Raw genomic sequence first — 26,733 nt, 5'->3', positions numbered from 1 at the left:
TGGGAAAGACTGATTGGATAAATGAAATTGTCAACGATGGTAGAGATGTGTAGATGTTTATCTGCAACCACCACACTTCACATGCACTCTTTAAGACCTTCTCTAAGGACTTATTGAAAATTGTCGAGACTAGATATGCATCCTATCTCATTCTATTGAAGAGAATACTTGAGTTGCAAGAGGCAACAAATGGTTATGACAATTGAATGGAATCGATGGCCCAAGTCTAAGAGAAAGCAAGAGATGAGGGTGAAGGATATAGTGAAGAGTGATGTTTTTTGGGGCGAAGCAAAATGTATAGTCTTCATCATTATCTCAGTTTCCCAAGTCATTAGATATGGGGATTCCAATGCACCTAGCCTTGGAGAGGTGTATGATTGCGATACTATGATTGACAAAATAAGGGCAGTCATTGGAAGAATGTAATGTCCCCAACTAGGAGGCTGCCAATTACCAATGATTAACATACATCACAATGCATTTAAATTAGATTACATTAAGAAACAATTAATGATTCATAATACATTTGACAATTAACACACTTGAGCCCTAATTCCTTACTTCTCTCCTAATCATCAAACCTAAGGAGGATGGGAAATTACTTGTCATACAGCACTTGGAAACCAATCTATAAGTAGGCTCCCTCTAGGCTTCAGGAACCCCTCCATATCTCATCTTGGGATTCACCAACCTTGTGAGGAATTACTCTGCCTCTCCCTAACGAAACCAACCTATCCTCTTAAGGGGCAATAGCGAGTGATTAAGGAATGGGCTAGGAGTGTACTAACTTCAAATGGATTATGAGTAATTATGTAATTAATTAGATTAATCCAATTATTATATAATCTTGAATTACCAATGTAAATCTTGTTATTTTTGTAATAATGTATAAGATAAGAATAATTATAATATCTATATTATAGGCCCTATATCTGCCTTAACTCTAGTAATATTCAGACATAATCATAATTGTAAATAAGTATTTAATTTATAATCAAGATCATTATATTTTCAACAATGGCTGCAATAATCTGCTAGCTAAGAAATGTGCTCTGCCAATTAAGAGATTTGAACTTCCAGGGATTCTGATTTCTAATCATTCGATGCCTTCTTGACTGCTGTGAATGATCCTCTTATGCCTCCATCACCGGTTGGCTGTCTCTCTTCCCTAAAATCATGACCCATTGGAGAGGAGTGCCTCTTCATGTATTGTTGTCTTCTCATACTAATTCGCACCTCTCCTTATCATTTCCTAACTAATCCCATATTAACAAAATCAATGTTGCTAAAGGGAAACCATCACTATTTAAGAGGGTCAATGAAATAATATATAACACTTCCTTCAATTTAGGAAAGAGGGTCAATCAAACAATATATAACATTTCCTTCAATCTAGGAATAAGCATTAATGCTTTCGTTTTATGATACTTGATTGTTGACAACAAGTGGTGGTAGCAAGTTCCAGCAATCTTGGAAACTATGAAGAAATCTTATGGCAGGGACATGACAAAGAACACCCCTAAATTATTTTATATATACACCATAGAAATGAGATTCAAACTCAAAGCGGACTCGGTGAGGGTGACTCAACTCAAGGCTTGGGACTCGGCAAAAAAATTCTTTGCAGACTTGGCAAGTGAATAACATCATCAAGTAGAAGCTAATTTGATCACATACACAAGTATACATCAATCACATAATTGTAAACGCAAATTATAGTTGAAGGAAATAGCATGCTTAGATATATAAATATTGTCAAATGTATACAATACTCATGGAATATGAAATCCATGACATCAAATGTTCCAAACAAATATCAAAACAATAACTAGAAGTCTATGGCTCAAAGGAGTCTGCATCCATCCTACAAAGGCATCTAAGGTAAGTCTTACTAACTAGTGGGGATTCAGAAGTCGAGGCGTTAACGGGTTTGTAGGGTAGCAATGATAAGCCGCACAAGGTGTTAGATGTGAGAAAAACCCAACGATAGAAGGGGTCACTCGGCTCAAGACTCGCTGAGTCCTGGCAAGTCCCAGAACTCAGAACTCTGATATATATATATATGTGTGTGTGTGTGTGTGTGTGTGTGTGTGTGTGTGTGTGTGTGTGTGAGCGTGCGTGTCTATGTGTATGTGTATGTGTATGTGTATGTGTATGTGTATGTGTATGTGTATGTGTGTGTGTGTGTGTGTGTGTATAAATGTATGTGTGTGTGTGTATAAATTTGAGACCTTGCAAAAACGATCAACAAATTGAACAACAATGAGCATGCCAATGTAGATTTATTGTTATCACAATTTGAAATTATTTGCAATATGTATGTTTTCTGCTGTTGCAATTTTGTGAAAAGTAAACATCCAAGAAAACTAGCTTCATTTCAGATTAGAGACATTCAAACTGAAATACATCATGAAGGTACCTTGAAAACATTCATCCAGCACTTGGAAAACAGAAGATATCACAAGATTTCTGATGTGTAATGAAGGATACATGACATCACAAGTTTTCTGATATGCTTTTTCAAAGACCATACATAGCTGCTGTAGCTGTTTGTAGAGCGTAACTACCTTTGCAAATGCCGATACTCACCACACAATACTTCTAAATCACCTCCCAACTGTCAAACTGCATGGGACACCACGATTTTTACCAAACACTGTTTAAACTCCAAAGAAAACACCAAACCAGCAAGGGAGGATATTTCATCACTGAAACTAGTGTATTTGACGAGGATATTCATCCTCCACAACACCCAGGAGAAATTCCTCTATTCATTCCAACAGCATTTTGTTATGTGTTCAAACTTTTTATGATGAAATGAGAGCCAAAAATCCAATTTATAGAGTTTGGAGGAAATTAGGGCACTTCCAAATATTTTATTTTCCCTCTAAAAGCTCTCAATATGTTTTAAAAGCAATTAAGTTTTGTTTACCCCACAACCTAGGCATCCAACTTTGGGATCAACACTTACGACTTTATAATTTGAAGTCACTTTATAACTTTAGTGTAAATATCATAATAATATCAACTTATGAAACTCACCAAGACACCAGAAATAGACATTCAATCATGCCAAAACATAATTGAAGCTGAAAGATGATAACTAATGCCGACATGAGCATATACTATAAATAGTAGTCTTTTCTAAGAACCAAAGGGAACAAACCAAGAAAACCCAAAAAGATCAATGCCATACAAGAAATTACTATAAATAGCAATGTACTTCAAGGAGCAAAAAGAAACAAACCTAGAAAAAACTAGAAATATCGGTGCCATCCATGCAGTTACTCTAAATAGCAATATTCCCTGAGGACCAAAGAGAACAAAGCTAGAAAAACCTAGAAAAAATGGTGCCATGCAAAACACTTACTATAATTATTAATGTTCTCTGAGACTAAGAGAACAAAACCAAAAACACCATGATAGATCTATGCCAAACGAGCACTTACTATAAATAGCAACTATTGTCGAAACACACTGAAACTAGAACTGAGATCACAAGAACATCGGAACTCTCCCAATGAATCTTGAAACCTATGGAAAACCCTAAAAACTGTCCAACACTAGCATAACAAGATGGAGTAAAAATGAGGACATTACAATCATGTGAGAGGACCCCACATTAGCATTCTATAATGGGCACCTTTGCCAATCATTCATCAGAAATGGGAGAAGCTCAACACTCTCTTCCACATGGTTGCCTATGCATTGAACCCCAAGAGGTACAAACAAGGACTTGATAGAGTTACACCCATATAAGATGCTAAGGTGAAGGCAGGGTTCTTTAGGGCCATCGAAAACATGTATGATCCTAGAGAGGCCAACACCATTTGTATTGAGTGGAAAAATTTGCTACTCTTAAGGATTATTTTGAGGCAGCCAAGATAGATATGGCAACTATAGCACAAGAGGGCCCAGTTTTGTGGTGGAATTGGCATTGACAGATTTCTTTGACTACCACTCTAGCTATTCGATTGCTATCTCAAGTTTCTAGTTCTTCTATTGCTAAGAGGAACTGATCTACTTATAGCATCATCTACTCTCTGAAGAGAAGCTTGGGGCTGTAAATAGTGCTTTGCGTCTCATTGATCGCAAGACACTTTTGTACAAAGAGTGTCCAGCAGCACAATGGGATTTAGAGACAACATACATTGATGACAATGCTACAATCACAAAAACAGGGCTAGTTGATATTATTTTGGCAGAGCTTGACCATGTGGAGTCCACTTCCAGCAATTCTAGTGATGAAGATCTCGGGAATCCTTAGAGGCCTCACTTCACTCCATTTTGTTATTTTGTTATTGTGACTAAACACGACCAAGGGAAGAAGAAATACGATCGTTATTTATATCTGCAACTACTGCGGTATCATGCTGGAAAGGAGTCTCCCTAGACATGATCTTACTGAAAAGGAGGAGTCTCCCTTAATGTTCCCAGAGTCACCATCTTGTCCTCAGCGCAAGGCACCCAAACTCATAACCACATGCTACCTGTTGTACCTCCTGCGAATACTAAACTGGCGGTATTGCTACTAGAATAATAAATAGATCATTAACAGAGTGTTGGGGTATATGTATTTACCAGTCCATCATACCTTGCAATCACCACAGTGACTCATCCTCTGAAATTCGGTTTCCCTACAATGCCAACTTGTTTATTCAATGACAAATAGTCTAATCTCCCAGATCTGGTCTTTCACAGGCATAAGAAATGTCACACTTGAGGGTTTACGTCCCCAAATGCTAGAAAGACTACTGAATTTCTCCAGAAATCACCAATTCCAAGATAACACCATTTCCAAGATACACAACCAGCATTAATGCTCTTATTTATAACTCCATTTGGGGCACAATTATTAATGCACCATAAATGTGGAATAAAAGAATGTTGTAATAAAATATTATTATCCCTTATGTCTCCAAAATGAAAAGGAACTTTTCATTTTTCCCTTTAAACATTAGTCCCAGCATTAATTAATCACTAAAGTTTAATATTTAAATTTAACTTTAGGAACTTTAAATTTAATTGCCCAGTTAATTAATGGCTCATTAAATTAGCAATCCTAGTGAAGAATTAAATGCACCAAAATACTGACATCCAAAAATGCTTCACATATTACCAATCACTGAGCCACAATTGATTTACTATAAATAGTAAGTATCTGGAAACCCTGTCAAAACACCTCCAATTGGCCTAAAACTGAAATCGCCTAGGCCAAATCCTTCACTAATCCCTGTAAAGTCCTGGTTAGGCCTCGAGACCATGGCAAGATGGGCTAACAACAGATCACCTCATGACTGCTAAAAAGGGGACATTACATAAAGTTAGTAATTAAAGATGAAAGGCCAATCTATGACACATAATATGACCATAATTATGTTTATCTTTTATATTTATATGTTATAAGTTCAGCTACCGGGTTCACCTATTTTGGTCCATACACCTGAACCAGGTTCGCTTGGGGGTTCATTTGGGTTTGCCCTGGTTACGTACCTAGAGGTCTGGGTTCGCCAAGTACGAACCCGGGTGTATCCAAAGGCTTTGAGCACCAAAACATAACAAAAACAGACATTTTTGACATTTTTTTGCATCCAAAAACTCTACAATGTCCCTAAAAGCACCCCCCTTCTATCGTTGGGTTTTCCTCACGCATTGATCAATGATGAAGTAGCATACTATTAAATGTTTTTCTTCTACCATTTTGCATTGTTCCATCTTCCAATTCAATTTTGTGTTAGTTTTAGGATCAAACTGTAATATATAGATAGCAAAATCAGAAAACCAAAAAATCAATGCACATAAAGAACACCAGAATACCCTAGGAAAACCTCCCACGTGGAGGTGAAAAACCCAGCTATAATCTCAAATCTTATTATGGCAAATCAGTATGAGTCTTTACAAATCTGCTTCAACACTTGAAACAATCAGAACTGCAGAATGTGAACAGCAGTATGGAGTACTCAAACTAGGGCATACACAGTAAAGAAATGACTTATCTGCAGTACACTTGAATGCTGATTCAAGACACCATTTGTAGACCAATTCACTGCCTCAAGAAAGTTCGCTGCCCTTTGTATCTAGTTTGCTGTCCTCTGAATAATGTTAGCTGTCCTCTGAATAAGGTTCGCTGTCCTCAAGGTGGAGTTTGTTGTTTCCAGAAAACAGTTTGCTGAGCATAGAAGATGATTCGCTGCTGATAAGAATGTATTCGCTGATGACTGTATGGATTCGCTGATTACTGCTGAATGAATGTATTCTCTGATTGTCGCTAAAGGAGATCACTGTGTGGAATGAATATGTAATAAGCATGAATGATGCTTTGTATATATATGTGACATAGCCTCCCAATTTACCTAGGTCGGCTTTATTGTTTTGGCGCCAAGAATAGGATCAAACCTATAGATTACAAGTTAAATTCATATAGGTCTTGTCCAATACAATTGCAAGTTACATATAGGTCTTGCTTAATTACAAGTTACATTCAATAGGTCTTGTCCTATCCACAAGTTACATTATTTAGGTCTTGCCCTGTCCACAAGTTACATTATATAGGTCTTGCCCAATATTCATAGCAAGCTATAATTACATGTAATCCGAACTTAGCTATAATTTCAACATTTTGAACTATCAATTGGCATTTGGTATCGAACTATAATGAAGTATCATACTATCAAATGTATTTAGTTTTATAATTTTGTATATTTCTTTAAATTTTTGAATATAATATGTATATATATACACATATACGGACGAACCCGACCCACGAACCCAAAGGGCAAAAAAATTTTGTCTAAACCCGAGCCGGTAACTTAGGTTATAAGCATTAATAATGAGAATAATATAGCAAACTGCATTTATTACAAAAATTCATCCTATATATATATATATATATATATATATATGGACAAATGGACTAAGACAATAAATTCATATAAATAAATGATTAGAACATGTTCATAACATTTACATTCTTAATACATTAAAAATTGTTATATGGTAGCCTAATCTTTAAACTTTCCTATTGCCCCTAAGAAGGATTGAATGTGGGAATGTCAGGGAGAGGCGGTATTAATAACTCGCAAGATGGGCAAGTCCTGTGGTGGAATGGGCTTGTGTTACATCATACAAAGGCACTATTTGTGAAAGATAGTTTCTAGCACCCTAACATGGTTATTCCCCATCCTTCATAAGGTTGAGGATTAGGTTAGAGGTAGGGATTGGGAATTAAATATAATAGTTATCAGATGTATTATGCAAGCTAAATGTTCATTAGTTGCAATAATTGAATCTAGGCATAATAGTTATGTTAAAATATGTTGATCTTCCACATAAGAAGTATCATAAACCTTACTTAGTTAAGACTAACCCTGACACTAACTTTTTAAAATTATTATTCTAGGACAAAAATCAGAAGGGGACATGACAATTGGTATCAGAGCTTTGATACTGCCATCGTGCAGGGTAAACATGAATTAATGAATCATTCTAGTCAATAAGAAGGAATCTAACAATACATGTATTTGCGTGTATGCTATGTGTTTGCATATATCCATGTGCATGATCTGTGTTTGGTTCATGCTATGTTTCCAGCATGTCTAATCCATGTGTGTTTCCAAAGCCATTTCATATTGGAAGTCATTTTGAACACTCCTTGATCATTGCTTGAGGACAAGCAATCTTGGGTGGGGCGGATTGTCATGTCCTCACTTTGAAATATAATTTAATAATAAATAACAGTAATGAAATTAAAATACAAAAGAATAAAAACTAAAACTAAATTAAAATATAAAAGAATATAATTAAATATAATTAAAATTGGATTAAAGTTAATGAATGGTCAAAAGGAATGAAATGATAAGTTGTGACTCCCCCAAATATGAGGTATAAAAGGGAGAGGAGAACTCATTTGAAGGGTGGATAATTTGGGAATCAGAAGTGCACATCTGATTTAAATAAGTGCAGATCTAATTGCGAAAGGTTATGTCTCTTTCAAAGAGCAGAAATAATAAAGAGTTGCACTATTTCAAAGGGTGTTAATGGTGAAAAGGTGTGTCTCTAGCTAAAGAGCATACATGATGAAGACGTGTGACCTCTCCCTCATATTGATAGATATAAAGGAAAGGAATCAACAGCATCTAGTGAAATCACCATCGATCAGATAAGATAGAAGAGCAGTTAATAAGAACTGGCTCTCAAGCATCAATCAATTTTAAATTGCAATCTGCCTTCAGACTACAGCCTAGTATGCTGAATCTACTTTATAATTAGAACAATTAGTTATTACAATATCATAAAGTTAGTATAAAGATGAAAGGCCAATCTATGACACATAATATGAACAGAATTATGTTTATCTTTTATTAAGCATTAATAATGAGAATAATATAGCAAACTGCATTTATTAATGGATTCATTCTAAATAGTGTTGACGTGGCTAAAGTCGTATTGCTACAACTCTATCTAGCCAACGCAGAATAGAATTTACTCGCTGAGTATCCTATCCTCTCTTGAAATAAGGAGATCCCTAATGCTGTTTTTTATATGATCAAAGGGGACAACCTCAAGTTCCAAATGTCAATTCATGACTGCGGGATAGCTCAACAATCTGATGTGTTTTGCTAGGAGCACAAGGGGCCTTACGTTTTGCAACAGGCTGGTCTGCATCCTAAGATGCTGCATTTCTCAAGCTAGGGAATAAAAGCAAAGGAGAAGGATTTAGGAGACCTACAATTAACAAGACCGGTATGTGGGTAGACGGATTTGACATAACCAATCATTGCTTGGCCAAAATAACTCACAACCTCACCAGAACGGTGCAATCTTCAAGGGAGACTTAGAAGATTTTCAGACTGCAGGTGCATACCTAAGCACCCAATTCTAGCGCAGCTCAGACGGACACCTACAATTGAACTAAACACAATTTGAAAGGCTCAGACTATTTATTAATGGATTCATTCTAAATAGTGTTGACGTGGCTAAAGTCGTATTGCTACAACTCTATCTAGCCAACGCAGAATAGAATTTACTCGCTGAGTATCCTATCCTCTCTTGAAATAAGGAGATCCCTAATGCTGTTTTTTATATGATCAAAGGGGACAACCTCAAGTTCCAAATGTCAATTCATGACTGCGGGATAGCTCAACAATCTGATGTGTTTTGCTAGGAGCACAAGGGGCCTTACGTTTTGCAACAGGCTGGTCTGCATCCTAAGATGCTGCATTTCTCAAGCTAGGGAATAAAAGCAAAGGAGAAGGATTTAGGAGACCTACAATTAACAAGACCGGTATGTGGGTAGACGGATTTGACATAACCAATCATTGCTTGGCCAAAATAACTCACAACCTCACCAGAACGGTGCAATCTTCAAGGGAGACTTAGAAGATTTTCAGACTGCAGGTGCATACCTAAGCACCCAATTCTAGCGCAGCTCAGACGGACACCTACAATTGAACTAAACACAATTTGAAAGGCTCAGACTAACCATACAAGGGAATACACAATCAGCATATCCCAATGGTATGAACCCGAATCCATCAAATACCTGCACACCAAAAAGGATCTATCTAGCCTGCTGAAGGAAACCATGCAAACAGAATGAAACCAAGATGATAAACACCAAATCAATGTCCATATATTGATTTCAGCTGCTATTGCAACAATTTCTGCAACAACTCTACTCTATTCCTAAAATCTAACCTTCTACAAAAACTCTAACCTGATCTAACTATCTAACTCTAAAAAAATCTAACCCTTTACAATGAGAGGCATCCTGCCTTTTATAGATTTTACAAGTTGAATCGATGGCCAGGATTGACTACATCCAACAGCTACAATCTGCCTTCTAGAACCTGGCAGTTTTAACCCATGCCTATTCAATTCTCAGTTATCCCCCCCAACCATATTCTCAACTACCGACCACTATTTGACATCAATTCAGTCAATCGGGTAGTTGGAAATAACTGACATGTGTCCCTTTGTTTTGAATACATTAGGTGGGGCACACAGGCAGTCATGTACAATAAAGTATTTCAGTTTTTAAACTGATTTTCTAGAATTACTTCCAGCCTTGCAATTCTGACTTTGCACATTTTGAGTGTTCTTTTATCTTCAATCTTGCTTGGACTTCTAGAACCTGGCAGTTTTAACCCATGCCTATTCAATTCTCAATTATTCCCCCCAACCATATTCTCAACTACCGACCACTATTTGACATCAATTCAGTCAATCGGGTAGTTGGAAATAACTCACCTGTGTCCCTTTGTTTTGAATACACTAGGTGGGGCACACAGGCAGTCATGTACAATAAAGTATTTCAGTTTTTAAACTGATTTTCTGGAATTACTTCCAACCTTGCATTTCTGACTTTGCACATTTTGAGTGTTCTTTTATCTTCAATCTTGTTAGGACTTCAACTTGCGGTTCAGGTGGTGGCGCGTTTCCTTGTGCTTCGTCGCTTCGACCTTGCGCCCTGCAGCACGTTCCTCATTCTTACTTCCTAGCGTCGCTCACGATCGCGTCTCCAATTTGCGCTTCAGGCCTTCTCCTGGATCTTTCCGTGACATCGTCAACCTGCAAACCATCAATTTCAATTTCAATTTAATCATTTTGAAAAATTAAATAAATTAATTTAACAAATATTAAATTCATTTCAGGCAACGTCGAGCTCTATTGTTTAAACGACCCCTCTCCGATAGTGAAATTCGGCCATTTAGGAAAAAATGCGAACTTAGACTTTGACTAAGTGAATTCGACTTTGTAACCTTTGAAATGCACTTTACCACTTTGTTGGAGAAAAATCAACCCTTAAGGTGAAAATACAAACACCTTTCAAAAATTTGGCTTATCAAGCCAAAATGCAAGAATTTTAAATGCCTATGTGAGTGTCAAAATCGGGTCTCCTAGGCAAAGTGATAATAAATCGACCCCCCCCCCCCCCCTCGTATTTTCATTTCAATATGAAACTTCGGCAATTTTATACGAATTTATAATGAACTGCGCGATTTCCCTTTAACTTGGAACATTTTCGATTAGAAAGACTCCCTTTTGCGATTTAGACTCTTGCTTTTTTTTCGGCCTATTGGGATGAAATTCGTGATTCACGTGATTTTGGCTTTCTGATGAATTCGCGATTTCGAGAGGAAATGTATGAGTTCTGTGCAAAACGATCAAACCCTTCTATAATTCCGAAATCCACAATCGCGCAGTCATTTTCGGGCATTTTGGTGAGAGTGCGAATTTGTTTCCCTCCATTTTCACAAAAAATATGTAGTTCGGCCGATTTTAGATTTAGATATCCTCTTCCTTCATTTTCAAGCTATGAAGCCTTAATATGCGATTGTGAATCCTTTATTATTTTCGATCATTTGGCGCCGAATTTGTGATTTTGAGCTTGCTTCTTATTTTCAGCCTATGAATGCGAAATGCATGATTTCGGTTTTCTTTCCATTCTCGGCCCACGAGGCCCTTTTGGGTGATTTGGGCTTTCACTTCATTTTCGCAAAACCTTGCAAAATGTCGAGTTTAGGTTTTAGCTTGAGTTTTGCAAAATGGTAGAAAAGGCCGAACTATACACTCGCCCCCTTTGTCTTAAATGAAACTCGGCCTTAGAGGGTGTTTGCAGAGCGGCATACATTTCGGCAATTTTGGAGGCATTATGGGGATTTTAACTCGGCCTTTTACTGGCTATTGAAAGCTCGAACTTTTGGCACTTGCCCTTGACCCTTGGTGCATTCGCAATGAAATCGCGTGATTTATATTTTAGGACACTTTCCGCCAATTTGAAGAAGATGCGTCGCTTTACTTGGTTTACACAGCGAATTCGGGATTTGAAAACGCGCGACCTGCCCCACAAAATTCGGGAATTTTCTAAGTTTTGTGAGATTATTTCCTTTGTTCCTTCGGCATTTGCAAGGTGCTAGGGTTTGAAAGAACAAACAAAGGGCAACGGGGGTCCCCTGTCTAGGACGGGGTGAGGTGTCAAGGAGAGGCAGTATTAATACCTTGCAAGATAGGTAAATCCTGCAGTGGAATGGACCATGCTACATCATACAAGGGCAATGGATAAGGCCTACGGTGGAATGGGCATGTGTTACATCATACAAAGGCACTATTTGTGAACGATAGTTTCTAGCACCCTAACATGGTTATTCCCATCCTTCATAGTGTTGAGGATTAGGTTAGAGGTAGGGATTAGGGCTTAAATATAATAGTTATCGGATGTATTATGAAAGCCAAATGTTCATTCATTGCAATAATTAAATCTAAGCATAATAGTTATGTTGAAAGATGTTGGTCTTTAGAAAGAAGTATCGTGAACCAACCTTAGTTAAGATTAACCCTAATGCTAATTTGTTATAATTATAATTCTAGGACAAAAATTGGAAGGGGCCATTACATATATTTCGAATTCAATATTCAAAAATCTTCATTGTTCAGAGTCAAATTGTTAATGTTCACTTCAAACTTCAAAGTTTAGCAGTATTTAAGTTTTACAAATTTGCCAACGTTTCATTTGTGATTCTTATACATCAACACACACCCCACCCACTACTAATTTGCCACCATCCGCAAATCTAGGCCCTTGGTCCCCCTATCAAGACACTTCGTGGAGCTATGATAAAAACTACATATCTGAACAATGATTGCAAATACTAAAATTATGAGGATTGTTGAAGTTTCTCCCCTAAACCTTGCCAGCAGCCATCCCCAAATCATGGTCTTTGGTCCCCCTATCCACAAAATCCATCGCCTTATTCCAAAAATCCATGGAACTATAGATAAATCTCATTTTCAGATGGTAAAACTGATTTACAAATAATTGGCTACATCATTTCAGATTGCAAATTTAATGCGTAGAAACAAATTAAATGACAACTCCCAAGCTCTATAATGAAGCATCACAATTCTATTTGACCCAATTCAAGCTTGGACATCCCATGCAATCAAAAAATAATAAATCATTATGCAAGGAGCAAAGAAATGGTGGCATTACATGTATTAGAGAAGGAGACCATCATTCACTCGGATTATAAGTTGTTTCAAATCTTGAAACAATAAAGCAAGCTAGAGAGTGTGTGACTGTATAAAGAAGATGTTGTACTTGCATTAGTTCCATTTAATGCTATACTACTGCTTTTTTAGTCCATTGGTTGGCCGGTTCTCCAATTTTACTAGCAACTCCTTGAGCCTATGATTGTAAGCTCATACGTTCTCGTTTTTCCCTTAGTGTTGTAGATCTTTGCCACGATCTCATTGTCGTCTCTCAATAGTCCAAACCCACCTCAAATGCCTTCTTAGTGCATCCCATGAGGTTGTACATTCCTCATCAAGTTCTATGAACTAGTCGATGGTTATACCCTACAGCGTCACTAGAAATGCTCTCAGCCAACAGTCTTTATCATCTTGGTCGCTCACTATCCATATGGTTTCACGCGTCTTGAAGTGCTTTACAAGATCTTCAAACACATTTCCTGTGAATTTTGGGAGTTTCTATCTTTCCACATTCAAACTTGCCAAGGGAGTCACCAGTTTTCTTGCCTAATTGTGTCCATGTGTGTTGGACTAGGTAGATTGTCTTGACCTCAGCACTCTTGCACTTGGCTTCCACTCAAAACCACATACAAGTTGTCTACACGTCCTCCTTTAGTGTCCCTTGCACTTTGGATATCTTCAAACTTGTTCATGTACTCCCTTTGTCCTAGGGTCTTCAACTCAATTCCTCCAATTCATGTTTGCTCTTCTAAGATGGATCATTCTCAGATGCAGTGTAGGTTATTCTCAAATGCTTCAGTTAATTCATGTCCAAGGTCTCTTTCTTCTTCTTTGTCATCCGCTATCCTCTATACAAATGACTATCATGCTTGGTCGGCAAGGTCTTGGTATGTTTCCTCAAGGAGTGATAAGTATCTAGCAATTTCTTCCCAATCTCCCTTTGAGAGATCTTCAATGAAGGGTTTCCTCTCTTCCCAATTATGGCTTCAGCTTTTATTTCATTCTCAAGAAGTGCTCTGAATTAGGAATCCTCCAACTGGATTTTCCACGATTGCTCATAATCTTCTTCATTGTTCTCTTTGTTCTACAATCCATAAAGATCACCTGATCCTTATGTTTCACAACCGTTTTTGCCAATCTAGTTCCCTCCTAACCTTCTCCCCCCAGTCCAGCCATGGGTCTTAAGAAGAAACCTCAAGCTCTTGTTTTTGATGAAATCAAAGCAAGGATTGTCAAGGCAAAGGAAGATTAAAAAAAATAAGAGCATAAACTCAAAGAATAATGCCCTAAATATTAACGGTGTTCAGAGAAGGCCTCTCAATAATCTTATACATGTTTTCGAAGGGAGTCAAAATAAAAACTACCCTCCCAATATATTCAATACTTATATCTCATTTTCCAATGATTCTATGGTTGATAGAATAAGCCCTCAACTAGATCCTAATGCAGGTAGAGAACCCCAGTAGTAGACCTCACCATTAACTGGGCAAATGGACTCTAGTAGTGATTTGAATAAGAAAATTTTGGAAAATCAATTAAAGAGTGAAGTAAAGGATATCACTTGGTCTTGACCACCTTGTGGCCTCTTCTCACCTTTATTGGGATCTAAGGGCATGAATCGCTCACACCTAACTTGACTTCCTTTGAGGCAACAATGCCAAATGTTTACTGCTATATTTGATAAATTAAATACATGAATTAATAATAAAGATGACAGTGCATACCAAATACAAGAGACAAATGTCTTTATTTGCTCAAGAAATTATTATAGAAGAAAGCCAAAGATTGTGGAGTTCATTCGACTAGATCATACTGCTTTCCTTAACAATACACAATATATTTGAAGGACCCTATGATTGCCAAGAGGAACACATCCATCAACCAATCGAAACTTATAACTACCTGATGCTTATACCCGACAATTAATACATGGTCAAATAACCATTATTATCAAAACATAATAATAGACATTGCATGCTCACTACATCAGTATATGTGGGATAAAATGAAAAAATAAATAGGAGGTAAGAAGGGCAAAGAAAAGAATAGATGAGAAGGAGAGAATAAAGGAGAAAAATGAGAGGCAGAGGTGGAGTATATGAGAGTGTTAATGCAACAATGCCCAAAGAGACCAACCATTTCTTAATCTCTCATTTGTAACTGTCTTTTGTTGTTATTATTTATATGCTTGCACCCAGCCCCTATGATAAATGGAATCTGATGTAGACACAAGTCTCACATTCTAGTTAGGAAGATTACCTACATAATATTCCCTAAGTTTCATGATAAAGGGGATTCTCATTCTCAAACCCCAGTTTCCTTTGGTTATTGTGAGATTTTGCCAAGATCAAGAGCTCAATGAAAAGTACAAAAGAGAGACAAAATAGATGATAGGAATAAACGGTATTCTATCAAGATGAAAATACTGATCAACTGGATCATCAAGCGTTACATACAATGAATATGAGCCTGCTTATATAGGCAAGGCAATATGGATATGTAAGCACACAAATATGACATGTGGCTCAATAAGAAACAAGGGTAGGTAGGAAATAGGTGTGGGTAGGTAGGAGAAACAATAAAATATTCCACATGAGGTGGATCACCCACGGAATGTGGAATGTAACAACAAAATAAGTCCACAAAAGGTGGAAATTCTCCTACACACACTATCTCAATGTGACACAAACACCCAAGTGTCTCATACCCAAACTACTATGAAATGCATTTCCTAAGTAAACTTAAGTAATGTGTAATAATATTCATGATGAATATTTATTTACACCAACAATTATATATATGTACTATATTTGTTTAGTTGCATTGAATAAAAAAACATTATTCTACCATCGCTTTTTTTCCTTTCTTTCTTTCTTTCTTTCTTGCTTTCTTTCTATACAATGAGTTTGCATGTGTTTTGGTTGCACGTTCATCCTATTAACTCTAAAATTTACAAGATATGTTATTGGGTTACCTTCCATCCCACCATCTTGAGGCCCCATTATTTATTTAGAATCCCAATAATTGCTCTCCAAAAAAAATTGTTTCGATTGAAATAAAAACACAAAGATAAAAATACGAGACTTATATACCCTCAAGGATTTAGGACACAATTTCAATAACAGAGGCAGAGCACTTCACCAATGAAAAATAGAAGATTAAAACTCAAAATAACATCTAAAGTGTACAAAGGTGGCTTTCTTGCCTATAGATTATGACCATTCAAAAAACTTACCATAAATTTTTCTTTGAAGCTTGAACTGATTTGTACTAGAAAGCTATGTTTTGTGGATCGCAAGATCTAGTTGAGGACACTATTAAATTAGAGGTATGTAACACTTGCTGAAGATGTATTTAGTGGATCAATACCTATTCAAATCTAAGTTGAGATTACTTACCAGCCATCTTCAAACTTTAAGTAGCGAATAAAGCTTCATAGAGCACAATTGACCCTTGAAACAATTTTTTTAGTAATTTACATTTGAAAGATTTGAATAGTGAACTAAATACTCTTGTTTAACCACAACAAAATACATGTTCTTTGAGTTGACCATCTTGTGTTGATCCAGTTAAGAATTCTGATTTTCGTGGATCCTAATATTGTCCCCAATGATTTTTAGTGTTGTCCATGGTGCTCAATGGCTTGATCACGGTTATTGTCCATTAATTGACTCTTCCATACATAATTTTTGTTTACGCGATGATCTTCCTGGGCCCAGCTACAATTTTATAATAAGGAATAGATGTGGTGAAACAGTTCATGTGAGAGAATGAGTATTCCTCGTGACTGAGCTAACAGGAGGATGCACAGGACTATCAAGAGGGAACACTCTAGGAAAGGGGTCAATTGCTCCAGGGCCTCAAATGAGTTGACCTTAATGGCTTCTGTAGCATAGACAGAGCACACTTCACTGGGAGAACAGACAACAACCTATTAACATAACACTCAAAGTACTCAGTTCTTAGATATTTGTATTAAATTATACCAGATAATATTTACCTGAACATGGGATCCTGTATCTGAGATGTTAATCAGCTGAAAAACGCGTGCTGCAAGTTCTGCATCAATAATTTCATGTGGCTCTGCACTGTATAGCACTGTATATTGTCAGTGTTGAATGCAAATCCAGAGTAGGAATATCTGATATTTCTCAAACCAATGATACCTGCAACTTGTACTTGGTTTGAATTTTATGATAGATGCAATGATATGAACAATCCAAGCAAGTTGTCCTTCTACTATAGACAGCTCATTGCTGTCCCCACTCGTTGGCAGCCTCGTTCCTTCCTACATAAATATAATGTAAATCATTATCTGAAACTGCACATACACACTTGAGTTTATAGGAAAGATGTAGCCAATTATTTTATGTGTAAAAGAAGCCTTTAATTATGTCAAAACATGTACCGTATATGTCTGCAGTATAGGCTCTAAAAGTTTTATAATGTACAAACTGCTGGTCTCGTACTGCACACAAAAGAAAATTAGTAGAAAAAATATATTTAACTAATATCTATAAATCTCAAATATTCTGTGACACTTGAAATTCTTAGGTCACAAAATTATAACCAGCAAATGAGATTTCGAAAAATATAGCAGCACCTGAAATCGGCATATATATGGAAAATTGTCAAGCTGATCTTGAAGAAGTTCAACGTTGTCCAAAGGATCTTCTGAAAGGTCATCTGGCAGTATGGCCTAAAAGATGACAATGTTGAAAGTTTGAAACACTATGTGACATTTAATACTGTGTACTGTTTATATGATATATTCTGCAAGAACTTAGACAGATGCACAAGTAAACACTTTTTTATAAATGAATCCTAGAAATATATATGACCAAATATAATCATACCTGAACACAATCAAATCTCGAAGTAATGAATCCCTCAGTTATTTTAGGTACAAATTCATCGAGAAGACTTGGCATGTCACTCTTCAAATATGGAACAGATGTCACTAACCTGGACCAAAGACCTAAAAGATAATAAACACTGCTGCTAGCCCACTGCATTCAACAAAAGAGAACTTATATTGGAAGATTGGAAATTCAAGATCTTGTAAGCTTACTCTTATAAATTAATTGATGTTGCCTGTTGACTTAAAACATATGAAGAAGTGGTTCAAACCTGCCATGATTGCAAAGATTTTAATGTAAATTCTGCCACCAACCGTATCCAGTCACTATAACCTTCCACATTGACAAGCTCAGACAGCTGCAAAAGAAAATTGAAAAATGTTGAAACAAAAGACATCTAAAATTATACCATTTGCTGACAAAAGACCATGTTCAGAGTAATCCAGTGATAAAAAAAAATAGCTTTGATATAACTTATAAGCCAACAAACACCTTATTAAAATTACGTGGCTAAAATCACAATAAGTAACATGAGAAACGTAATAGAAATGGTTTCTTTTATCTTTCTAATAGGTGTAGCTAAAACCATGCAAGAAACTACATTCCCAGTAACATAGTTCGTGTAAAACATTAACAAGCCATCTATAGACCAAGAAAAAGTATCATCAAAAATAATAATAAAATTCAATGTTATTCCTTAGAAAGTGAGCTCTGTAAATCAAAAATGGTAACATAAAACATTAAATGGCATCTACAGAACAACTTAAATCACTATCAAGTATCAACACCGGCAATCAAAATCAATGCTATTTCCATGTTTAGAAAGAAGCTCCATAAATCAAGAATAGCAGCATAAAACATTAGCATGGCATCTACAAACCAAGATATTGTACTATCAATAATGCTGATAAAATTCAATGCAATTTCCATATTCCAAAAGTGAGCTCGATAAATCATCAATTACCAACTAAATTTTTTGTACATAAAGACAACATAATGCATACATCAAGAATTCCCAGCTAAGATTGTTCAAGCACGAGAAAACTAAAATATGACATGGTATACCTTTGTTCTTAGATGGTAATATTCACCTTTGATGTCATGGTACCAACACACCGTTCTCCAGGAACTGATTACTAGAATGCTCACACTATCTATGTCTATGGGAACAGGATAATATCCATTATTTCTAGGCAATTCTAGTTTACAAATCTACATATATACTTGGGAGCAATTTATTTTGTTGTCCAAAGCATAGATGAAAAACTCGGATTTTGCAATAACTCGGCAAGGCCAAAAAATTTTAAAAACTCGGGACTCGCCAAAACTCGGCAAAAAACTCGGCAAAACTCGGCAACTTTATCGAACATTTGAAAATACATTTTTTTTTTATATATAATTCAAAAACACACATTTACACCAAATTTGTATAACATATATGATTTCCATGATATATAAATCAAATTTTTTTGGTAATACATAGCAACAAATGCAAGTATCATAGCATAAACCAAAAACCAAGTGCAACATATGTATAAGAGTTCAATACATATCAACGTACCATAGTGACAGTCTCATAGAGTTATAGAGTCATAGACCACAAAACAAGAACCTCTGAAATTCTGATTACATATCAAGTTCAAAGTTTGGTATCAATGAAATTATGAAAATAAGAAATCATAAATTGCGTCTACGACTAAAGCTCAAAATAGATTGTGGCCGTTGGGTGGGTGGTGCTGAAGTAGTGGCAACATCCTCAACACTAACAGGTGCCTCTTCTGCATGATCAACCTCCTGCTCCTCCTCACGTGCTGCCACTTCCGCATCCCATTCCTCTCCTGCCCTCTCCAACTCACTCAGCTGCTCATTAGTAAGGAATGGATCCAAATCATTATCAACATCATCAGGAGAAGCAACCCATTCTGCTGCATATGGATCAATGTCATCCAAGTCAAGTGCTTCATGTGAATCTTGCCCTAGCACCTTCTTCTCATGTAATCGAATGTTGTACCGCACATAGACAAGATCATTCAAGCGTTGTTGAGTCAACCTATTGCGCTTTTTTGTGTGGATGTTCTCAAAAACACTCCAGTTGCGCTCACAACCAGAAGCACTACAAGGCTGTGATAATATGCGGATGGCAAGCTTTTGAAGATTAGGCGTTGTGGCACCATAATCTTCCCACCACAAATCTGCAAGGATACAAAATGTGATTTATAACTTGTAAAGATTTCAATAATCTTAAAGAGAGAAATAAATGGTAAAAATTAAACATATGTTTTTTTTTACCTGGTCGTAAGGTGGCTCTCCTACGTTTGCAATCAGGTGAAGAAAACAATTCCCCTAAGGCCTTCTTATAACTCTGCAACTCATCAAGTATCAGGTCTCGAAGGATCTCATCATCAACTAATCTCCGAATGCATGTGTCAAGGCCAATTCTAACCTCTGCATCTGCTTTGAAACTCGGAGAGTAAAAAAACTTGGGATTCAAGAAGTAGGCAGCAGCATGAATATGTTGGTGGAGTTGATGGTTCCACCTCCGATCAATTATGCGCCATATGGGTTCATACTTGGTCTTGTTTGACCCATACAAGTGTTGAATCGCCTCTTTGGCCTTATCCATGGCCTCATATAGATACCCCATGGAGTTATGATCCCCATCCACCATTCGTAGCACCCTCACCAACGGTTCCGACACCTAGATATAAAAAATCTAACAAAATCAGCAGATTGAAATATTAGAAAATTAAATAATAAATCATCAATTAAAGTTTCAAAACTTACATTGATGATCTCCTCCACCATCTTGGCAAAATTAGTATCAAAAATGGCAATCACAACCTTCTCTGCTTCAGGCTTTGTAGCATAAGGACTCCCCAACCATCTTTCACTCACGAACATCCGCTTCAGGTTGGGCAATGTAGCAAGTATGCTCTGCAAGGTGAGGAAATTGGTAGCAAAGCGTGTGACCCCCGACCGCACAAGATCCTTACCTTCAGTGTGTTCTCTCATAAGATTCAGGACCCATGTGTGATTGTAGATGTATTTGGTGATATTCCTTCCATCTTCAACCACTTTCTTTACCCAACTTAGTTTCCCTATGTCCTCAAGGAGCAAGTCAAGACAATGGGCAGCACAAGGGCTCCAAAATAATGTCGGATGTCTAGCCATTAGAAGTTTGCCGGCTGCCACATATGCAGCTGCATTATCAGTCACAACTTGGATGACATTCTGCACTCCCACATCCATCACCACTTCATCCAACATGTTGCACAAGGTCTCCGCATTCTTCACTTCATTGGAGGCATCAATTGATTTTAAAAATACTAACTGTCCTCCTGAAGCAACTAGAAAGTTGATGAGTGTCCTGTTCCTACCATCTGTCCATCCATCAGAAAGAATGGTGCAGCCATTCTTTTCCCAAATAGTCCTTTGCTCTTCCACTAATGCATGAGTGTTTTGGACCTCATCCTGCAATAACGGTCCACTTACCTCGTAACGGCTTGGGGATTTGAACCCCTTACCTGCCACAGTCAACGCGGTGACCAATTGGTCCCAAGATGGACTAGAAATAGCATTGAACGGAACATCGTTGTAGATAAAAAATCTAGCACACGCCACCTTGGCTTGTTGGTGAGCCTCTTTATTCCATGCAGTGCCAAGCAATCCAGGTTGTGCACCAGGAGTGTTACGTGGAATAAAGAAGTTTTCCATGTTGCTGTCCAAAGTTCCCTTTGCTCGTATCCGTGGCCCAAGGGAAGAACCAGATGTCCCCACATCTGTATGTGACCCCATGGAACTCAAATCTGCCCTTGGGGCTGCCATTGCCTCTGCTGTTCTCTTTTTTGTTGCCTTCCTTTGATCATATGCTTCAAGCGTTGCTATTGCATCTCTCGTAGCCTCTTCAGTACATTCCGTACAGCTTGTGGTATCTCGGCATTGAATTTTTGCAAGGTGATATTTGAACCTATTAATGCCACCTTTTACAATTTTTTTGCAATGGTTGCAAAAAACATCTCCTCGTTTTGGACCTGGTCTCCCATGTTTCCAACAAGGGTCTCTCTTTTTGCCACCAACTTTAACTGTAGAAGCTGAATCCATTTTCTTTCAAAAAGATGTGGAAAAGAACCTAGCAAAAGAGAGGCAACATTTAGAGATAAATAACATTGTTACCAAAAAAAATCACAAACCTCCAAAAATTACAATGACTGTATAACTCTATTTTATTTACAGTCAAAATAGATGACTCTCTAAAATTAAAATTTTTAATTGGTTGTGTATTTTTTTAAGTTTTTAACTTCAAATTTAAATTTAAATGAAATACTTTAATACACATTGACATTACACAGTTGACAGTCATTTCAAATTTTCAAATGACTATGAGTATTTCACAATTGACTGTGTAATACACAGTCATTAATTACAATGTACATTAATGATTAATGTATTACACAATCATCAGTCATTTGAAAATGACTATGTATTACACAGTCATTTCAAAATTTCAAATGACCGTGTATTACACAGTCATCAGTCATTTGAAAATGACTGTGTATTACACAGTCATCAGTCATTTGAAATTTTGAAATGACTGTAATGACTGTGTATTACACAGTCATTTGAAAATGACTGTGTAATACACAGTCATTTGAAAATGACTGTGTAATACACAGTCATTTCTCATTTGAAATGACTGTAATGACTGTGTATTACACAGTCATTTGAAAATGACTGTGTATTACACAGTCATTTCAAATGACTGATGACTGTGTAATACACAGTCATTTGAAAATGAATGTGTATTACACAGTCATTTGAAAATGAATGTGTATTACACAGTCATTTGAAATGACTGTGACTGTGTAATGATGACTGTGTAATACACAGTCATTTGAAATGACTGTGACTGTGTAATGATGACTGTGTAATACACAGTCATTTGAAAATTTGAAATGACTGTGTATTACACAGTCATTTGAAAATTGAAATGACTGTGACTGTGTAATGATGACTGTGTAATACACAGTCATTTGAAAATTTGAAATGACTGTGTATTACACAGTCATTTGAAAATTGAAATGACTGTGATTGTGTAATGATGACTGTGTAATACACAGTCATTTGAAAATTTGAAATGACTGTGTATTACACAGTCATTTGAAATGACTGTGACTGTGTAATACACAGTCATTTTCAAATGACTGTGTATTACACAGTCATTTCAAATGACTGATGACTGTGTAATACACAGTCATTTGAAATGACTGTAAATTGTAATTACTAATTACTAATGATTGTGTATTACACAGTCATTTGAAATGACTGTGACTGTGTAATACACAGTCATTTGAAATGACTAAGACTGTGTAATACACAGTCATTTTCAAATGACTGTGTATTACACAGTCTTAGTCATTCGAAATAAAACAATACAAAAAGATACCTGGTCGTGCGTGCAAATGCAAACAATACAGTCATTTTGACTGTGTAATACACAGTCATTTCAAATGACTGTGTATTACACAGTCAAAATGACTATGTATTCGAAATAAAACAATACAAAAAGATCCCTGGTCGTGCGTGCAAATGCAAACAATACAGTCATTTTGACTATGTAATACACAGTCATTTCAAATGACTGTGTATTACACAGTCAAAATGACTGTGTATTCGAAATAAAACAATACAAAAAGATACCTGGTCGTGCGTGCAAATGCAAACAATACAGTCATTTTGACTGTGTAATACACAGTCATTTCAAATGACTATGTATTACACAGTCAAAATGACTGTGTATTCGAAATGAAACAATACAAAAAGATACCTGGTCGTGCGTGCAAATGCAAACCCTATGCAAATCGCGTGGCGTTTTTTGCCTTCCGGAGTCGCGCGAGCCGCGAAATGGAATAAAGACTTCGGTTTTTTTTTTGCCTGCGACTTAAGTCGCGTTTTTCTCGCATTTTGTGCCGCGTTTCGGGCGGGTTTTGGCCATTAACAGCGATTATTTGCCAAAAAAAATCGCGGCGAGTATATAAAAAAATCGCCCCGAGTATTTCCGCGATTAACTCGCGCGGGATTATGGATCGCGATTACTCGCGAGTTTTTGAATTGCTCGCCGAGTTTTTCATCTATGGTCCAAAGGATAAACATGCTAAATACAGACAACTAAACAAATAAGCGGGTCTTTACATATTCCAATAAAAATGTAGAAAAAACAATCCAAAGTGCTTAGGAGATGTACCAAAGAAAGTGCATAAAACAAAAACATTGGAATCATGTCCAACGGTTGCCATTCTAACTGAATTTCATCTTTCCAAATAAATGGAGATCAACATAAAAGAGACCCAAGTATAGGATGTTTGCTAATGAATACAAAATAAACAGCACAACAATGATACTCAGTGTATCATCCTCTATGCATATCATAGTGATGTGAAGATAAAGGGCAATTTTTTATCAATCCCATGCAAATTCACAATATTCCTGACCTTTTGGAGTCAAGGTTAGACTCACAACAGCCTTAAGGTATGAAAGAGAGGCACCAAAATCCCCACTTGCACAGAAATATAGCTTTATTAAATTCTGCATTTTATTCAATGGTTTTTATCCTAACCAAGTTTCATACATGTTGATGTGTTTTTCATGCACATGCGAACACAGAATAAAATACCTAAGTATCTTATCCTCTCTTGAACAAAGTTCCCGACTGCTGAAGATCTCGCTGAAGGATCAGACGGAGTAACTCCAAGGTTCAGTTATGTAGGATCTCTACGTGTGGATAAGCTCTCTGTGGTATGATGTGATTTTGCTGGAATCACAAGGGAACTTACACTTGACGACCTAAACGTCTGATTTGCTGGAATCACAGGTCCTATTAACTAACTGGAAGACAAACAAATGACAAAAGATGCAGGGTTCAGGACATCTACTCTACTACCTAGAATGCGAGAAGATGGATGAACGACTAGGTGGAGTCCTACTGGGCTGGGTCTCACCATCAAGTTGAACAATTCAACACCAACTCAGTGCGATCTTCTGGGGGATGCTTCAAATATATTCAAATCGGACACCATCAGATACTGATCATCATTCAAGTTAATGCATGAACAATAGACGTGTGATGACTTGAGATTAAGCTCATTTTATGCCAGTTGACCACGCAGGGCGCACTTACAATCAGTAAGAGGCTAGTGGTATGGATTAGACGGATTCCACACAGGTGCATTCAACGACTTCTTTCATTCAATTTAATTATCTATCTTCTAAAATGAAGATTCAACAAGAGACCATGCATATTGCAACGAAACGACATATTTCACCATATCTTCAATGAAAAAGAAGCCTTTACAATTAAAGCAACAATGTCTTGTCTTTTCTTCCTAGTCTACTCTAATTGCTATTCTACCTGCTATTCTACTACCTATTCACCAACTATCAACTATTGACCAATTATTGTCTATTAGCTAACCATTGACTAACTATTGACTCACTATTAGCCTTTACAAATGAGGAGCCAGGGCTTATATAGTGCCCACAAAACAATTCAATGGTTAAGATCAATTTGAGATCAATGGCCAAGATTCTACAATGAAACCTTACTTAGGGTTTGTTACAACAAACTTAATTCTGACCAATGAAATAATTGCATTATTTGGACACATGTCTTCTTTGGAATATTCGACCAATGGATAGCCGAAGTAGGTACATCGAAGTTTGTGCCATCTTTAATGAGCCAGGTACATTGAATCTGGACATGCTGAGGTGGACCAATCCGAATGGAGTGATGACTGGGATGCCACCTTATCTAACACTTGGTTGATGCCAATTTGGTGATGCCTTCCTTCAAATGCTGGACTAGAAGATAGATGGAGAAGGTCGTCCTTAATGATGCTGGACTGGAGGAGATCGTCCTTGTCCTGACTTGATCTTCTTTGATGAGGGTCTGCCAAGTAGTTGATCCTCCGGCTTTGGGGGTCGTCATTTGATGCCTACACAAAAGATTAAAGTTAGTCTTCGAGTATAATATCTTATAGCATAGGATCTAAGACCTTTCAAGGGAACATATTAGACATTAATTTGAAAATGACAAAATAAATTCAAGAATTCTAAATTTTCAAATTAATTATGAATAGAAATTAGATTTTTCAAGACTTAGACTTTAAAAGATTGCTATGAAATCAAAACAAGTCTTGACTAAGAACTTCAAAAAGGATTCTTCATACCTTCTCCTTTGAAAGCCTAACTATGAACCTTGAAAAATGAAGAAAGAAGATCAGATTTTGCTGGATAAGGATTGAATTGTGGTCTTCCTTTGGATGAATTACGCCGCAATTAGCCTTCAAAAAGCTTCGCCTTCCACTAGCTTCTCAAAATCTGGAAATTCGCCTTCAAACACCTTCCAAAATCTGGAAATTATCCTCCAACTTGCTCAATTTCGCACCTCCAAATATGCTCTTCAAGTTCGCATGAGAGATAATGAAAGAATGATTTGACTATGCTACAATACGCCTCCCTTATATAGGGCGCTCACCTTGATTTCCCTCAAGGCCGACTTGGCAAATAGGGAATAAAATAAAATAAAACTCCTCTCAAAAGATGGCAGACTTGTTTGTAAAGGCACAATAATGATTTTTGAGCGCTCAAGCATAATTTTTTAATTTTTTAAATTAATTCCAAAGCTCAAAGCTGGATTTTTTCAATTATTTCAAGGCCTAGAAATTAATTAATTAAATTGCAAATGCCTTAATTCATGTGAACTTGATTTAGACTCCCCAAATGTCTTGAATTTGGCTAATTTAGTGAAAATTGAGGAATATCAAGGTTTGATCAAGGCTTAATGAAGGCTCTTTGCTTCTTAGGCACTGAAATATCCAAAGTGATGAAG

The 26,733-nt window shown here is 36.7% G+C and overlaps 1 protein-coding gene across 5 annotated transcripts in view; it reads right to left on the bottom strand.

Annotated features, from left to right (window-relative positions):
* LOC131036755 (uncharacterized) overlaps window positions 1-26,733 on the bottom strand; it is a 247,129-nt gene that overhangs the window by 99,105 nt on the left and 121,291 nt on the right. For all 5 annotated transcript variants that reach the window (XM_057968728.2, XM_057968730.2, XM_057968727.2 and 2 more), the window contains 6 exons: window positions 18,121-18,207; window positions 17,847-17,999; window positions 17,594-17,689; window positions 17,399-17,458; window positions 17,157-17,278; window positions 16,991-17,078 (listed from right to left, as the gene is read on the bottom strand). In XM_057968728.2, the coding sequence (XP_057824711.1) occupies window positions 16,991-17,078; window positions 17,157-17,278; window positions 17,399-17,458; window positions 17,594-17,689; window positions 17,847-17,999; window positions 18,121-18,207 (606 nt within the window). The remainder of the gene's footprint in view (window positions 1-16,990; window positions 17,079-17,156; window positions 17,279-17,398; window positions 17,459-17,593; window positions 17,690-17,846; window positions 18,000-18,120; window positions 18,208-26,733) is intronic.

Source organism: Cryptomeria japonica, chromosome 3, assembly GCF_030272615.1.
Source record: "Cryptomeria japonica chromosome 3, Sugi_1.0, whole genome shotgun sequence".
NCBI lineage: Eukaryota > Viridiplantae > Streptophyta > Pinopsida > Cupressales > Cupressaceae > Cryptomeria > Cryptomeria japonica.
The sequence above is the reverse complement of the archived record's forward strand: the minus strand, read 5'-3'. Positions and strand labels throughout refer to the sequence as shown.